This window comes from Erpetoichthys calabaricus, chromosome 6, assembly GCF_900747795.2.
Source record: "Erpetoichthys calabaricus chromosome 6, fErpCal1.3, whole genome shotgun sequence".
Taxonomy (NCBI): Eukaryota; Metazoa; Chordata; class Cladistia; order Polypteriformes; family Polypteridae; genus Erpetoichthys; species Erpetoichthys calabaricus.
The window spans coordinates 214,956,892-214,974,401 of NC_041399.2; the positions used below are offsets into that span (position 1 = coordinate 214,956,892).

The 17,510-nt window shown below is 42.5% G+C and overlaps 1 protein-coding gene across 1 annotated transcript in view; it reads left to right on the plus strand.

Annotated features, from left to right (window-relative positions):
* elovl2 (ELOVL fatty acid elongase 2) overlaps positions 1-17,510 on the plus strand; it is an 80,387-nt gene that overhangs the window by 16,676 nt on the left and 46,201 nt on the right. Inside the window, exon 2 of the mRNA XM_028790827.2 lies at positions 15,659-15,722. Coding sequence (XP_028646660.1) covers positions 15,659-15,722 — 64 coding nt within the window. The remainder of the gene's footprint in view (positions 1-15,658; positions 15,723-17,510) is intronic.

Genomic DNA, 17,510 nt, shown 5'->3' on the forward strand with positions numbered 1-17,510 from the left:
GAGAGAGATTCTGGGAATGAAGATTGTTTCAGAATTTTGGATAGCGATCAGTTTGCACTCAATAATATGTGTATGTATTTGGGTAATGATGAGTCTTGTTCCGTTGCAAAGACCTTTTGATGGCATAATATTTCGGAGTAGCGTAACTACAGCTGCCACCTTCAGATGAAGGATATGGGGAGGCATGCCAGTTGGTGTAAGGGTGTGTAAAAACTCCTGTGGGTACGTTAGTTGATCATTAGGATCGTCACTGACTACTGTATCTATACTCTTGAAGGTCACTTTTTCACCCTGTATAAGATCAAGAACTTTGTTAATATGTAGAGAATCATCGTTTGTGACGCTCAGTATTGCTCTTGTAGCAAGTTCTTGGGGAGTCACAGTCGAGAAATTAATATCATCATAAAGTTGAGCAACTGGGTCTTGTTGTTGTGGTAAACATTGAGAAGGCAGTTCTTCTGTGTCTCCAGTTTTACCTTCCCGAACTTGAAGAAGCCATTGAACAAACCCTGGGCAGGGCGCCAGCCCACCGCAGAATACAATCCAATACAATTTATTTTTGTATTGCCCATGGAGCGGGTCTGAAGACACTAAGAAAGGAAACATTGAGTCACGAGAAAAAAAAAAACAGGCTTGGAGCTCGTCACTGTTGTCACCTAGTCCTGTCATAACCTGACAGGCAGCCAATGCGAAGAAGCTAATATTAGAGAAACAGAATCAAACTTTCATGCCCCAACCCAAAAAAACGGACAGCAGCATTCTGAACCTTACTGCAGCCTGCGTGATCAGGGATTTGCTGATCTCCGAATACAACGAGTTACGGTAATCAAGCCGAGAAAAGATAAAAAGCGTGAGCAACTTTCTCCAGATCCCTAGGAGATAAAAAAGAAAAAGGTTTGACGGAAGCTGGAAAAAAGCACCTCTTGACTACACAGTTAGTCTGCTTCTCAAAAGAGAGGTTGTTAAAAAGAAAAAAATATATACATTATTCCCATATAACTGCTTAGTACATTTTTACCAAACTTATTTTCCTAACTAGACAAAGAGCCTGTTTCGACAACGTAAGATGAAACGGGCACGAGTGGAATAGTAATAAGTATAAGCACCACAAACCTGATATAGGTGTATTGAATGAATGTGTAATTAGGCCTCAAGCTCTAGTCGAAATCACCTTTCAGGCCTCTAAAGCTTTAATCGAAGTCAACAACAACAACAACAACATTTATTTCTATAGCACATTTTCATACAAAACGTAGCTCAAAGTGCTTTACATAATGAAGAAAAGAAAAATAAAAGACAAAATACAAAATTAAAATAAGATAACATTAGTTAACATAGAAAAGGAGTAAGGTCCGATGGCCAGGGTGGACAGAAAAAACAAAAAAAAAAACTCCAGAAGGCTGGAGAAAAAAATAAAATCTGCAGGAGTTCCAGGCCACGAGACCACTCAGTCCCCTCTGGGCATTCTACCTAACATAAATGAAATAGTCCTCTTTGTAGTTAGGATTCTCATAGAGTCACTTGATGCTGATGGACATACAGACTTCTGGCTTTTAATCCATCCATCATTGTTGGAACATCATGGTACTTAGAGTAGATGGTGGTGGTGTAAGCCACCACCAAAAGGACACCGGAAAAGGAAACAGAAGAGAGAGTAGGGGTTAGTACAGATTTTAGAGCCACCATGAATAGTTATTATAATGAATTGGATTTACAGAGTATCAGGATTAAATTACAGTGAAGTTATGAGAAGGCCATGTTAAAATAATGTGTTTTCAGCAGTTTTTTAAAGTGCTCCACTGTATTAGCCTGGCGAATTCCTACTGGCAGGCTATTCCAGATTTTAGGTGCATAACAGCAGAAGGTCACCCGCCTCACCACTTCTTTTAAGTTTTGCTCTTGGAATTCTAAGGAGACACTCAGTTGAGGATCTGAGGTTACGATTTGGAATATAAGGTGTCAGACATTCCAATATATAAGATGGAACGAGATTATTTAAGGCTTTATAAACCAAAAGCAGAATTTTAAAGTCAATTCTGAATGACACAGGTAACCAGTGTAGTGACATCAAAACTGGAGAAATGTGTTTGGATTTTCTTTTCCTGGTAAGGATTCTAGCAGCTGCATTCTGCACTCGTTGCAAACGATTTATGTCTTTTTTGGGTGGTCCTGAGAGGAGTGCGTTACAGTAATCTAGCCGACTGAAAACAAACGCGTGAACTAATTTCTCTGCATCTTTCGATGATATAAGAGGTCTAACTTTTGCTATGTTTCTTAAGTGAAAAAATGCTGTCCTAGTGATCTGATTAATATGCGATTTAAAACTCAGATTACAGTCAATGGTTACCCCTAAGCTTTTTACCTCCGTTTTGACTTTTAATCCTAATGCATCAAGTTCATTTCTAATAGCCTCATTGTATCCATTATTGCCAATCACTAAGATTTCGGTTTTCTCTTTATTTAATTTGAGAAAGTTACTATTCATACATTCTGAGCTACAGGTTAGTCATTGTGTTAGTGAATCAAGAGAATGGGGGTCATCAGGTGCTATTGATAAATACAGTAATCCCTCGTTATATCGCGCTTCGCCTTTCACGGCTTCACTCTATCGCGGATTTTATATGTAAGCATGTTTAAATATATATCGCAGATTTTTTGCTGGTCCGCGGATTTCTGTGGACAATGGGTCTTTTAATTTCTGGTACATGCTTCCTCAGTTGGTTTGCCCAGTTGATTTCATACAAGGGACGCTATTGGGAGATGGCTGAGAAGCTACCCAACTTACTTTTTTCTCTCTTTGTCTTGCGCTGACTTTCTCTGATCCTGATGTAGGGGGATTGAGCAGGGGGGGCTGTTCGCACACCTAGACGATACGGACGCTCGTCTAAAAATGCTGAAAGATTATCTTCACGTTGCTACCTTCTGTGCAGCTGCTTCGTGAAGCGACATGCTGCACGGTGCTTCGCATACTTGAAAGCTCGAAGGGCACGTATTGATTTTTGATGTTTGTTTCTCTCTCTCTCTCTCTCTGCTCCTGACGGAGGGGGTGTGAGCTGCCGTCTTCAACAGCTTTGTGCCGCGGTGCTTCGCATACTTAAAAGCAAAACAGCCCTATTGATTTGTTTGCTTTCCTCTCTCTTTCTGACTCTGTCTCTGCTCCTGACGCGCACTCCTTTGAAGAGGAAGATATGTTTGCATTCTTTTAATTGTGAGACGGAACTGTCATCTCTGTCTTGTCATGGAGCACAGTTTAAACTTTTGAAAAAGAGACAAATGTTTGTTTGCAGTGTTTGAATAAAGTTCCTGTCTCTCTACAACCTCCTGTGTTTCTGCGCAAATCTGTGACCCAAGCATGACAATATAAAAATAACCATATAAACATATGGTTTCTACTTCGCGGATTTTCTTATTTCGCGGGTGGCTCTGGAACGCAACCCCCGCGATGGAGGAGGGATTACTGTACAGCTGTGTGTCATCAGCATAGCTGTGGTAGCTCACGTTATGTCCCGAGATAATCCGACCTAATGGAAGCATGTAGATTGAGAAGAGCACTGGACCCAGGATAGAGCCTTGTGGAACACCATATAGGATATCATGTGTCTTTGAGTTATAATTACCACAACTAACAAAGAATTTTCTCCCTGCCAGGTAGGATTCAAACCAATTTAAGACGCTGCCAGAGAGGCCCACCCATTGACTAAGGCCATTCTTAAGAATATTATGATCAATGGTGTCAAATGCGGCACTCAGATCTAAGAGGATGAGAACAGATAAATGGCCTCTGTCTGCATTTACCCGCAAGTCATTGACTACTTTAACGAGTGCAGTTTCTGTGCTGTGATTTGTTCTAAAACCTGACTGAAATTTATCAAGAATAGCATGTTTATTGAGGTGCTCATTTAACTGTATAATGACTGCCTTCTCTGGAGTTTTACTTAAGAAAGGCAGGTTAGAGATGGGTCTATAATTTTCAAGAGCCGAGGGGTCGAGATTATTTTTCTTATGTAGGGGTTTAACTACCGCAGTCTTAAGACAGTCTGGGAAGACCCCCGTATCTAATGACGAATTTACTATGTCAAGAACATTATCAATAAGCACGCCCGATACTTCTTTGAAAAAATTTGTTGGTATTGGGTCAAGGGCACAGGTGGAGGGTTTCATTTGAGAAATTATTTTATGTAAATCAGGTAAATCTATCCTAGTGAAAGAATTTAATTTGTTTATTACGGAATACTGGGGTTTAGGAGGATCCTTAGTGTTGGGGAGATATACTATGTTATTTCTAATATCATTAATTTTTTGATTGAAAAATACAGCGATAGCCTCACAGGTTTTACTGGAAGTACTTAAGAGGCATTCCTTTGAGTTACCTGGGTTTAACAGACGATCAATTGTCGAAAATAAGACTCTGGGATTACTAGCATTGTTATTTATAATCTTAGAGAAATAGCAGCGCCTCTCAAGACGGACTGTGTTATTGTATTCTGTTATTTTAACTTTTAATATTTCATAGTCAATAGTTAGTTTAGTTTTCCTCCATTTACGCTCAGTTCTACGGCATGTTCTCTTTAAATCAGACACTCTTTGGGTCTTCCATGGTATAACAATGCTAGAAAAGTTTTCAACTGTCTTTTCAGGTGCAACTAAGTCAAGTCGCCTTTCTCTTTGAATTTTCGCGGCCATAAATCTGCTGCCTGCAGCGATGTTGGTCTCGTAAGGTTTTTCGGGCAGCTGCACAGAAGGCGACTGCGCATTCGGCTTCGGACGTGCGCAGAAGGTGACTGCGCATCACGGGTTGGAAGGACAATCCCGACCGCTTTTATCTATCTTACTAAACCACAGTTAATTTATGCACGGCAGACGCACCGAGGCGCATGCGTACTGCGCCGTGGCGCCCGCCCCAGAGTCAAACGCAGCGGCTTCCCAAAACGCGGCGGCTTCCCAGAGTCAGTAGATGGCGCCCTAACGACACAACCTGTAGGGTCAAACGCAGCGGCTTCCCAAAACGCCCAAACAACACCACCTGTAAACTAGAATTAATGAACGAAGGCGCCCACACAAAGAAACCGCTTTAGTTCAAATAGGGTTATTCAATTAGATGGAAACTTTACCATGCCTATGACCTGTGAACTAAACCTGAGGTAAAGCGTGCACGCTAGGTTGTACAGCCGCCCGGACGCGACCGCCCACACCACCGCATATACCCTCCATGATATTTCATCATGCGGCGGATTCCCACCGAAGCACATATTGCGCCGTGGCGCACGCCCCAGAGTCAAACGCAGTGGCTTCCCAGAGTCAGTAGGTGGCGCCCAAACAACACAACCTGTTCACTACACTTGCTCTAATCCACTGTGCCAGTAATATAGATCACATAACGGTCACAGACTCAAACCCAGTGGCTTCCCCCGACTCAGTGGCTGGCACACAAACACCACAACCTGTAAACTAAACTTGCTGTGCTCCACTGTGCCAGCAGTCGGTGTCAGCAAAGGCAACAGAATCACGTCTCCACAAAACGAAACCGCTTTATTTAATTAAATGACATTTCCCCAGACGCACCCACCCTCCATGATATGTCATCCATCCAAATATCGAATGGAAGAGAAACTGATTGCCATTCTTGGATTTCCGATTCGCTAGCGAAACGCGGGCTTACTTGTATAGTGAGATTTCTCTATTGTTCCCAAAACATAGTATCTGTGCAACAACAGTTCACTTAATTAGCCCAGGAGTCCAACTGAAAAAACAGAAGCTGGTTGGAACAAAAACCCACAGCCACAGGGGGTCCCCAGGACCGCCACTGAGAACCTCTGCTCTCTTCTACTGAACCCCAATATGAACAAAAACAATACAATTTATTATTGTATAGCCCAAAATCGCACAAGGAAGGCCACAATGGGCTTTAACAGGCTTTGTCTTTTGACTCTCTAGGAAGACAAAAACAAACCCTTGTAGGGGAAAAAGAAAAAAATGGAACAACCCTTAGGAAAGGCGATTCATTTCTGTTTGGCTGAAGAATGAAGAAACGAATCAATTCAGAGGACCGAATCCTTAAAAACAGGCCTATTAGAATGAAGGGAAAAGAAGTTCATTAGCACTGAAAACTGATTAGGGAAAGGGTGAGAATGAAAACCTGCAGCCACTGCGGCCCTCCAGTCCCAGAGTTCGACAGCCCTGGCTTAATGCAATGAGGTAAAGAGTTGGACAGGTGAGGCGCAGCAGCAAAAACCCCGTCCCCCTTAGTTTTACACTTAGTGTGAGGGACCACAAGAGACAACTGACCTGTAGATCGGAGCTCTCTGGATGGCTGGCGTAAATCACACAGCTCAGATAAACAGGCAGGAGCCGCCCCGTGGAATGATTTAGAGTCAATTCTGAAAACAGACAGGCAGCCAGTGTGAAGAAGCTAATTTCAGAGCAGCGTTTCTCAACCTTTAAGTATTTGCGACCCGAGTTTTCATAACAGTTTTAATTGCGCCCCCCCAAGGTTTTTTTGAAAGGAGCCCACTAATACCAATTTGTTCTTTTTTAATTAATTAATTTAGCTCCTGCCGCGCTCAGACTCCGCCCACCTTCCCTCATCTTCCTGAAGGTTCCCTGAAGAGCGCGTCCTTAACCTGCACGTCTCACCACTCTAAATCTCGTCCCTGGACCCACCTACCCACCTCAGCAGCCAACCGGCCGCCCCAATGGAACAAAGGAACGTGAAGCTTTATGTATTAAAGTTAAAGCCTTCTGTGTCTTACTAACGAAGGTCTAAATTTATCCGTGAACTCTTGCTATTAACGGGAAATAACTTTGACCAAACAAACTTAATTAAGCAATTAATCAATTAATAATAATGACAATAACGTCTTCAAGCAGCAGGACAACAGAAAGTGCAGTCAGGCCGAGGAGACAATCACCCTGTCAATGCTGGGTGGACAATGCTGGCTTCTCATGAATGCATAAACCGCCAGAACAAGGTTGCCAGCTATGTGTGATGGTCAGTTAACAGCATGGGAGGACAAATAACCGAGAAGTGGTGCCAGCATACACCGCAGGTATTTCTTAGCGTTGGTGACACAACAATCATGGGGGACCTGGCAGGGCAAACTGATCCTATACTACTACAGTTAACCGTCCAAGTATGGTGGCCCAGTTCAAAAAGGAAAAACTACATGTGCAGAGCGATGTGGTGGTCCCAGATCAGACGAGAACAACATCATGCTGTGGAAGAAAGTGAAAAGTGGAGAAAACATGAAGATCTGGAAATTGAGATCAGCAGGTTGTGGGCCACTGAGCCTAGAGTTGTGCTTCTTGGTGGTCGAGGCACCTGGAACCATCAAGAAGGGATTGAACAAGAGCTACCAGAACTCCTCATAGCCCATAAGCACAGATGGGGAAAGCGCACATTCTGACAAGGTGCTGAGCTCATTCATAGGTCTTTGCTTGTGAAATGGACACATTAGTAACATGTCATCATCCTGATGTCTGCACGTTCTTCTCGCTTGTGTCGGTGTCCTCCATTTCTCCTCCACTACCCTTAAGGAGTTTCATGTTAGTGCAGCGTTTCTCAGCCTTTCAGTATTTGCGACCCGAGTTTTCATAAGTTTTAATCGCGCCCCCCTAAGGTTTTTTTTGAAAGGAGCCAACTAATACCAGTTTGTTCTTTTTTAATTAATAATGTATTTTATTATACCTACCTTCGACCTTTTATCGACATTTATCTAACTCTATATTTATTTTTCTAGTATCAGAATGTAGTTTAAGTTAATTTGTTTTGGTTTTAATAGATGTATTTTTCATATTTTTGATTCTTGTTTTCTTTTTTTCACATCTTTGCGCCCCCATTTTTGTTACTTCACACCCCCCTAGGAGGGCCCGCCCCACAGATTGAGAACCACTGGATTAGAGAAACAAAATCGAACTTTTGTGCCCCAACCAAAACAAAACGGGCAGCAGCATTCTGAACCAACTGTAGCCTGCGTGATCAGGGATTTGCTGATCTCAGAATACAAACGAGTTACGGTAATCAAGCCGAGAAAAGATAAAAAGCGTGAGCAGCTTTCTCCAGATCCCTAGGAGATAAAAAACAGAAAGGTCTGACGGAAGCTGGACAAAAGCACCTCTTGACTACACAGTTAGTCTGCTTCTCAAAAGAGAGGTGACTTGTCAAAAATGACACCAAGATTACGGACTTGAGGTCTGCAAAAGTCAACGAAAGAGCCGAGAAGCTCGAAACCAATGTGAGGTTTGGCAGAGTGATCAGCGATCGGCACTTTCTGTTTTTTTTTTTTTTGATCAAGAAAATTGTCAGCCATCCAGAATCTGAGTTCAAAAAGACAATTGTGCAGCCGATTAATTGCAGGAGTATGAACCCATGTATCACCAGCATAACAGTGAAAAGAAATATTACATTTTGTGAAAATACAGTCAAAGTAAAAAGTATGTGAACCCTTTGGAATGATTTGGTTTACTGCATGAATTGGTCATAAAACGTGATCTGATCTTCACCTAAGTCACAGGTAACTGATACACACAATGAGCTTAAGCCAATGACACACAAAAAATCTACTCTTCCATGTCTTTATTATACAAACGCATTCAACGTTCACAGTGGCAGTGGAAAAGTAAGAGAACCTTGGGATTTAATAAGTGGTTGACCCTCCTTTGGCAGCAATGACCTAAACCAGGCGCTTCCTGTAACTGCAGATCAGACCTGCACATCATGCAGAGGGGGGAATTGGAGCCCATTCTTCTCTGCAGAACTGACTTAACTCTTCCATATTCTTTGGTTGTCTTCTGTGTTTGGCTCTCTTCAAGTCATTCAATAGGATTGAGATCTGGACTCTGACTGGGCCACTCCAAAAGGCGTGGTTTGTTCTTCTGAAGCCATTGTGCTGTGGATTTGCTGAGATGTTTGGGGTCATTGTCCTGTTGCACCACCCAGCCTCTTCTGAGCTTAAGTTGATGGACAGACACCCTCACGTTATCATGGAGAATTTGTTGATAAACTTGTGAATTCATTTTCCCCTCAATGATGGCAAGCTGTCCAGGCCCTGATGCAGCAAAGCAGGCCCAAATCATGATGTTCCCTCCACCATACTTTACTGTAGGGATGATGTTTTTTCCACTGACAGACTGAGGAGATTGTTCCTTCCCCAAACTATGCAACTCTTCAATTCCACCCTTGGGGGGTAAACATTAACACTATTCAAAGTTATTGTTTGTTTTTACCTGCATTTTTATTACTCTTTAATTTAATATTGTTTTTTGTATCAGTATGCTGCTGCTGGAGTATGTGAATTTCCTCTTGGGATTAATAAAGTATCTATCTATCTATCTATCTATCTATCTATCTATCTATCTATCTATCTATCTATCTATCTATCTATCTATCTATCTATCTATCTATCTATCTATCTATCTATCTATCTATCTATCTATCTATCTATCCTGCCAACTACACTATCTATCTATCTATCTATCTATCTATCTATCTATCTATCTATCTATCTATCTATCTATCTATCTATCTATCTATCTATCTATCTATCTATCCTGCCAACTACACTATCTATCTATCTATCCTGCCAACTACACTATCTATCCTGCCAACTATACTATCTATCTATCTATCTTGCAAACTACACTATCTATCTATCTATCTATCTATCTATCTATCTATCTATCTATCTATCTATCTATCTATCTATCTATCTATCTATCTATCTATCTATCTATCTATCTATCTATCCTGCCAACTACACTATCTATCTATCTATCCTGCCAACTACACTATCTATCCTGCCAACTACACTATCTATCCTGCCAACTACACTATCTATCAATCTATCTTGCAAACTACACTATCTATCTATCTATCTATCTATCTATCTATCTATCTTGCCAACTACACTATCTATCTATCCTGCTAACTACACTATCTATCTATCCTGTCAACTACACTATCTATCTATCCTGCCAACTACACTATCTATCTATCCTGCCAACTACACTATCTATCTATCTATCTTGCCAACTACACTATCTATCTATCTATCCTGCCAACTACGCCATCTATCTATCTATCTATCTATCTATCTATCTATCTATCTATCTATCTATCTATCTATCTATCTTGCCAACTACACTATCTATCTATCTATCTATCTATCTATCTATCTATCTATCTATCTATCTATCTATCTATCTATCTATCTATCTATCTATCTATCTATCTATCCTGCCAACTACACTATCTATCTATCTATCTATCTATCTATTTATCTATCTATCTTGCCAACTACACTATCTATCTATCTATCTATCTATCTATCTATCTATCTATCTATCTATCTATCTATCTATCTATCTATCTATCTATCTATCTATCTATCTATCCTGCCAACTACACTATCTATCCTGCCAACTACACTATCTATCTATCTATCTATCTATCTATCTATCTATCTATCTATCTATCTATCTATCTATCTATCTATCTATCTATCTATCTATCTATCTATCTATCTATCTATCTATCTATCCTGCCAACTACACTATCTATGTTTTGATGTTGGTATGCAGTGCTCTTTTTACACCAAATGAAGTTCTGCTTGTTCCTCCCAAATAGTTCAATTTTGGTTTCATCACTCCACAAGACATTTTCCCAGTACCGTTGTGAAGTGTCCAAGTGCCCTTTCACCAACTTGGTCCTTTGCATTGTCAATAAATGACACATCCCTCCTGGAGGCCCTCAGAGAATTGGACAGGGCAGTCACATTGGACCACAACTCCCAAGCTTTCCGGTGGGCATCCATACTGGGTCTCGCTAGACAGGATGCTGCCCTCCAGTGTACGTCACCCTCCTCTCAAGCCCAACCTGTGTGTCACTCCATGGCTGCTGGAACGCCAACCCCGGTGTAGTTGCATCATTTCATGTCTGTGTCCCGACTCAGAAGGGGAATATCACTGCTGCTTCTTTACTTTATAATAGACTCCTGGCTAGGCAAGGAAGCAGGGTCCATCTAGGGTGGGTTGCCGGTTCGTCCCTCACACCAATATAACTTTCTCATTGATTGGTAAATACTTAGCTAACCATTAAAAGCACAAGTGGATGGTGCTCAGAAACTCCATTAGGAACCACTAGGGGGCAGCAGACAAATGCCAATAGAAAAAATAAGATGATATTTGGAGTGATTCCATTTAAGGTCACTAGGGGGCAGTACTAAAAAGAAATGACTCATTAGGGTTGTTAGGAGATCCATTTTACTTCTACAGTACCTCATAAATGGGGGGGATTTGGGTTGGGTCTCCATAGCCCAAGACTTGGATATGTTTGCCATTTCCAGTGGGGATCTCTTTCCTAACTACTGGTGTCCCTGTTCAAATATAAGGCTTTCCTGGACCCCACAACATGATGGGTAACAAGCATGTAGATGAAGGTGGGAGAACAGTCAGAGTCGTTATTCATGTAAATACGCCCCTGGTGTTCAGTGTTCATTTTAAAAGCAGATTCCAGCCAGTGCAGGTGCCAACTTTCTGGCTGTGCCAAGGTCAGTGTCGTCTCAGCAGAAGACGCCCATCAGAAGTGATGGACATCTGACTTGAGGGCGTCTTATGCTCCCTTCTGGCCTCTGAGTAATAGAACACCACCAACCTGCTGCCTGTCTTGAGTTACCATGTGTCCTGAATGTTCGTTTCAAGTGCCATGCTGAAATTTCAGAGCCTCCCAGAGGTCCTGCAGGTGCCGGTCACCGGACACCATGTCTGTCCTGATCAATCAGCATTAAGGGTGATGTCATTTCCCACCAAACGTAATCAGAGACTCCGGAGAGGTGGATAGCTGACTCATCTCAGTTCCCAACACCATGTCTCATGTTGGCTGATCACAAAATGACAAAAAAGAATGCAGGCAGGGAGATGGTGAGGCCCCAGACAGTAATAGGGAAGCCACAAAGGGACAACCCATGGGGTCTCCTTCAGCGAAAAGTCAGACACTGTCATCTTTCGGGGTCCCAGACCACTTCCAGTGAAATTTGAGTAGACCAACGCACCAAAGTAGTCACCAATGGCTTTCTGTACTCGAGAACAGCCAAGGAAACCGAGAAGAAGGAGGGCAGCAACGGGGGCCTGCGCAGCTTTAAAATAACTGAAGGACGGGGTGCTGTCAATCAAAAGACTAGTGAGGTGGACAAAACAGAATGAAGTCGTATCATGAGGGCAGGACGTACAGAGAGAAAGTCTGCAGAAAAGGCGGTGCGCAATAAACGAAAACCCGAGCAGCCTCAGAAACAGACTCACCCCAGGCAGCCAGACCCCAAACATCATGAATCCAGAAGTAGCTTCATGTTTGCTGAAAGTTCTACATTTCTTAAGCAAGAAATTGGACTTCCTAGGGATGTGATCAAGCATTGAGAATGTAGCGGCACGCTGTAGAGTATTCATGCCTAGAATGTGACACTGAAAAGTATCCAGTTTATTATGTTGTGATTATTATCTATCGCAAAGGCGTCAGATTGCGACTTTCTTCCTGCACTCAACCCTGGGTTGCTAAGGGCCTGCATTTGGAAGTTGCAATTCATGTCGTCATCTCCGTGATGCTGTAATGGCCATTTTGAATGTGATGCTGTCAGACTTTGAGGGTAAACAAAATAATCTCTAGCGTGTTTCCAACTAAAGATTATTGTGTGTTTCTTTACTGTGAGTTGCCTCCCCGCCTTGAACTTTGTTATCTTGTTTAAAGTTTTCTTCATAATGCTGTTGAGGGAACTTCTTGGTCTTTCTCTCTTTTCTGTACCTGCTTACTGTTGCCAAAAGGCCAAAAACTCAAGAGGAAGGCTTTCTGGCCTGCACATATTGGCTCCAAAATGTATTAAAAGTTTCAAAAATACTTTTAAATAATCCTGTTGTCATGTATCTCACAGATGGCCCAAAGTGGTGTGAGGCCTTCAGAAACACCCAAGGAAGCAGGCCAGAATCCCACCGGCCCTTCCCAGAGGAGGGGCACCAAAAGGCAGCCTAACTTATACTAGAGTGGCACTGGCAAAAAATGCACAGCACTCTCAAAAGTTCAAAACTATATTGTGTAAAGTCCTAAAAATACACCATAAGGGAGAGGAACACCACCAACCCCTGGCTTATATAGAGCAGGGCAACAAGAATTCTTTATAAAGAAGGATTTATTGAATGAAAAGGGGGAAAAAAAGAAAACAAAGGGTTAAAAAGCCTATAAAGCAATCCAATGCCAATTATATTTTAAAAAGCACAGTCCATAAAAGAGATCGAAATCAAGAACAAAACGGTTGAAAGCCGATACAGTTAAAAAAGGGTGAAATGCTTATAATAACCAACAGAAGCCAAAGTGCATTCAAAATGAACCACACAGGACTTCAATTCCCAGCCTGCCTTTGTAGGGCTTGGGGGGCGGCCACTTAACAGTGATGGATGGGTGGCCCCGCCTCTTGGAGCTCCACCCACAAAATTCAAGGAGTGTGAGAGAATTACAAGATACACATAGATACTAAATGATAACCAAGTATAATAAAAACAGACAATACATAGCGGCACGGTGGCGCAGTGGTAGCGCTGCTGCCTCACAGTTAGGAGACCTGGGTTCGCTTCCCGAGTCCTCCCTGCGTGGAGTTTGCATGTTCTCCCCGTGTCTGCGTGGGTTTCCTCCGGGCGCTCCGGTTTCCTCTCACAGTCCAAAGACATGCATGTTAGGTGGATTGATGATTCTAATGTGTGCTTGGTGTGTGGGTGTGCTTGTGTGTGTCCTGCGGTGGGTTGGCACCCTGCCCGGGATTGGTTCCTGCCTTGTGCCCTGTGTTGGCTGGGATTGGCACCAGCAGACCCCCGTGACCCTGTGTTTGGATTCAGCCGGTTGGAAAATGGATGGTTGGATGGATGGATAATACATAATTAAACAAATAATAAATTGACATAATTAATAACAATAACAATAATAATAATAAATGATAATGAAAAGTAAACAAAGAAGGCAAAAGGATTAAACTGGAGCCAGGGGAGGAACCCTGGATTACCATAAAAGCCCCAAAAACACAAAAATGCCCTTCAAGGGAGAGGAAAACAGTAAACCTCTGTCTTGAAGGAAAAAATCCAAACTGCACTCTTTACATTCAAGTGATTTATTCATTACTACTTTATTGGAAAACCAAGGCAAAAATGAGACAAGAGTCTGTAATGTACTTCATAACTACAAATGTTTGTGATGCACCATCTGTTGGAATAACAAATGCAATGCATTTTATAGCCACAAGTGTTTGTGATAGGCCGTCTGTTGGAATGACAGACATATCATCCAGACACACAGATACTTGTCCTTCTATTCAAGTGGATTCTACACTGCCCTCTGTGATATTAGCCAGGGTTTTTGAAGGAATTTCCCCCTCTAGTGGGCATTTTTGGAACTCCCAAGAGCAGAACGACTAGTAATTGTATTCAGTGGTTACTCACAGTAACAATGTCGTTAATTTCTTCATCACCGCCCCTTGCTGTACCAGAATGCAGCAGCAGGTCTTGTTATACGTTAACCATCTGCCGACAGCTCACTTCTTCTGCACCTCATAACTGATGCGGGTAAGTGACGTGATGTTTGTGTCTATGTAAAAAAATAAAGTAAAATCAGCGTAACTTATGCATAAATGAATGCAAGACAACTCGGAGAGGATTCGGTGTACTGCGTATTTTTCTTACCTTCTATTATCACTGTTACTTTTTGAATTTGACTCACAGTTACAGATGAACTCTTTGATGAAGTTACTAGAAAATTTGAAAATGCTCCAGTGTTCACACCAGCTGACTAAGTCTATGAATCCACCTTAAGGTTACGCTTCTGTGTGTGTTCATAAAATCAGGCATCAGGCCTTCGTAGTAAGCCTGAGCCAATGTCTTCCTTTTAAAGGAAACAACGGAAAGAGGGATCTCAAAAAACTCTGAGCCAACGGGTCCAAACTCAAGTCTTTTCACGTGTAATGTGGTCAACCCAGCTGGGACGCCCCAAGAAAGGATGAAAGGATGGGGGAAGACAGCTACTTTTGGACACTGCCGCCCCCAAGATGCTAGATGGCAGCACCCCTGGAGTATAGCGGTGCCCCGGGTTCCCACAGGGGATCCTGGGACTTGGAGTTCGCTATTTCAACCCTGTTGGAGGCTGCCAGGGCCTGCTATGGAAGGACCGGGGGAGTCGTGCTTCCCTTAAATAGCCCAGAAGTACTGTGGAGTCATGAGGACAGAAATCCAGAAGTACTTCTGGGCTGACGAAAAACTTGAATTCTCCATCTGACCTGTGGGAGGAAAAACAGAAGCACTTCCGGGTCAAGAACTATACAAAGCACTGCTGAAGACCCAGCAAAGGAGCCGGAGTCGCGAGGGGTACGACAGAGCTTGCTGGGAGGTGTGGCGGAGGAAAGAAAGAATTGTATTGTGATATTTAATAATTACTGGCCTGTTTATTTGTGGTTGTGGTGCTTGTGGGCACTTTAAAGAACAAGGAAAGAAATTAAATAACTTCTTGGAGTTTTTTTTAGCCCGTGTTCTGCGTCTGTCAGTTGGGGTTAAAAAGGGGCAACAGTCACCCCTAGCGTCCACACATTTAAAGTAATAAATTACAGAAAGTTCATTTAATGTTTTCCCCCTTTTGTTTCAGGAGCAGCTTGAAGTCCTCGACAAGCAGCTAAACAATTTTGTGGATTATTTGTTTGGTCCCAGGGGTAAGTTTCTCTTCCTTCCTCACTTCCTGCGTGTGACACAACTAAAGGGCGCCCTTGTTTCATTGTGACCTGCTTTGACAGTTGACAGCGTGGCCACCTACCAGGCCTGGGTGTAAATCCCAAGATTGTTGAGCCAAGGCCAGTGTTTCTGTATCCGTGGATATCACCGTTGATGGGTCGATGGGTTTGTTATACCAGGGACCCCCCCCCTTCCATTGTGATACATTTGTGCTCAAAATTTCAAGAGGGGGGGGGGTGCTTTTTATTGTGTGCCACATCACAGAGTTCTGCGTAAACTACTACCAGACAAAAACATGGCAGAGGGTCTTCAGCAACCAAAATTAAATAAAACGGGGATCAGAGCAGAGCCGGTCAATGCATTAAGGGATACTGGCGGACACTAAGGGCACCGTCATGTGAGGGGCACCATTTATGACAGGGATGGGGACCAATAAGGGTGTGTTTTTCAACGAAAATGACCCCCATCCATACTAACGTTTTACATCATTTATGAATGTATTTCTGTCCACACTAAAATACAGTCATATGAAAAAGTTTGTGGACCCCTCTCAGCCTGCATAATAATCGACTCTCCTTTCAACATTAAAGATAACAGTGGTCTGTCTTTCATTTCCTAGGAGTACTGCAGTGTTTTCCGAACAAAGATTTTTAGTAACGCAGTATTTAGTTGTATGAAATTAAATCAAATGTGAAAAACTGGCTGTGCACAAATGTGAGTCCCCTTGTCATTGTGCTGATTTGAATGACTGTCACTGCTCAATGCTGATTGGTTGATGAGCTCGTTAAGCCTTGAACTTCATAGACAGGTGTGTCCAATCATGAGATATAAAGGGATTTAAGGTGGTCAATTACAAGTTGGGCTTCCTTCCCTTTGACTCTCCTCTGAAGAGTGACAGCATGGGATCCTCAAAGCAACTCTCCAAAGATCTGAAAACAAAGATTGTTGAGTCTCCTGGTTTAGGGGAAGGCAACAAAAAGCCATCTCAGAGGTTTAAACTGTCAGTTTCTGTAACTGTAAGGAATGGAATCAGCAAATGGAAGGCCACAGGCACAGTTGCTGTTAAACCCAGCAGGTCTGGCAGGACAAGAAAAATACAGGAGCGGCATATGAGCAGGATTGTGAGAATGGTGACAGACAACCCACAGATCACCTCCAAAGACCTGCAAGAACATCTGCTGCAGATGGTGTATCTGGACATTGTTCTACAATTCAGCGCATCTATATGGCAGGGTGATGAGAAAGAAGCCCTTTCTGCACTCACGGCACAAACAGAGTCGCTTGTTGTATGCCAATGCTCATTTAGACAAGCCAGATTCATTTTGGAACAAAGTGCTTTGGGCTGATGAGACACAAATGGAGTTATTTGGTCAGAACAAAAAGCGCTTTGCATGGTGGAAGAAGAACACCACATTTCAAGAAAAACACCTGCTACCTACTGTCACATTTGGTGGAGGTTCCATCATGCTGTGGGGCTGTGTGGCCAGTTCAGGGACTGGGGCCCTTGTTAAAGTTGAGGGTCGGATGAATTCAACCCAATATCAACAAATTCTTCAGGATAATGTTCAAGCATCAGTCACAAAGTTGAAGTTACGCAGGGGTTGGATATTCCAACAAGACAATGACCCAAAACACAGTTGGCAATCTACAAAGGCATTCATGCAGAGGGAGAAGTACAATGTTCTGGAATGGCCGTCACAGTCCCCTGACTTGAAGATCATCAAAAATCTATGGGATGATTTGAAGCAGGCTGTCCATCAAATTGAACT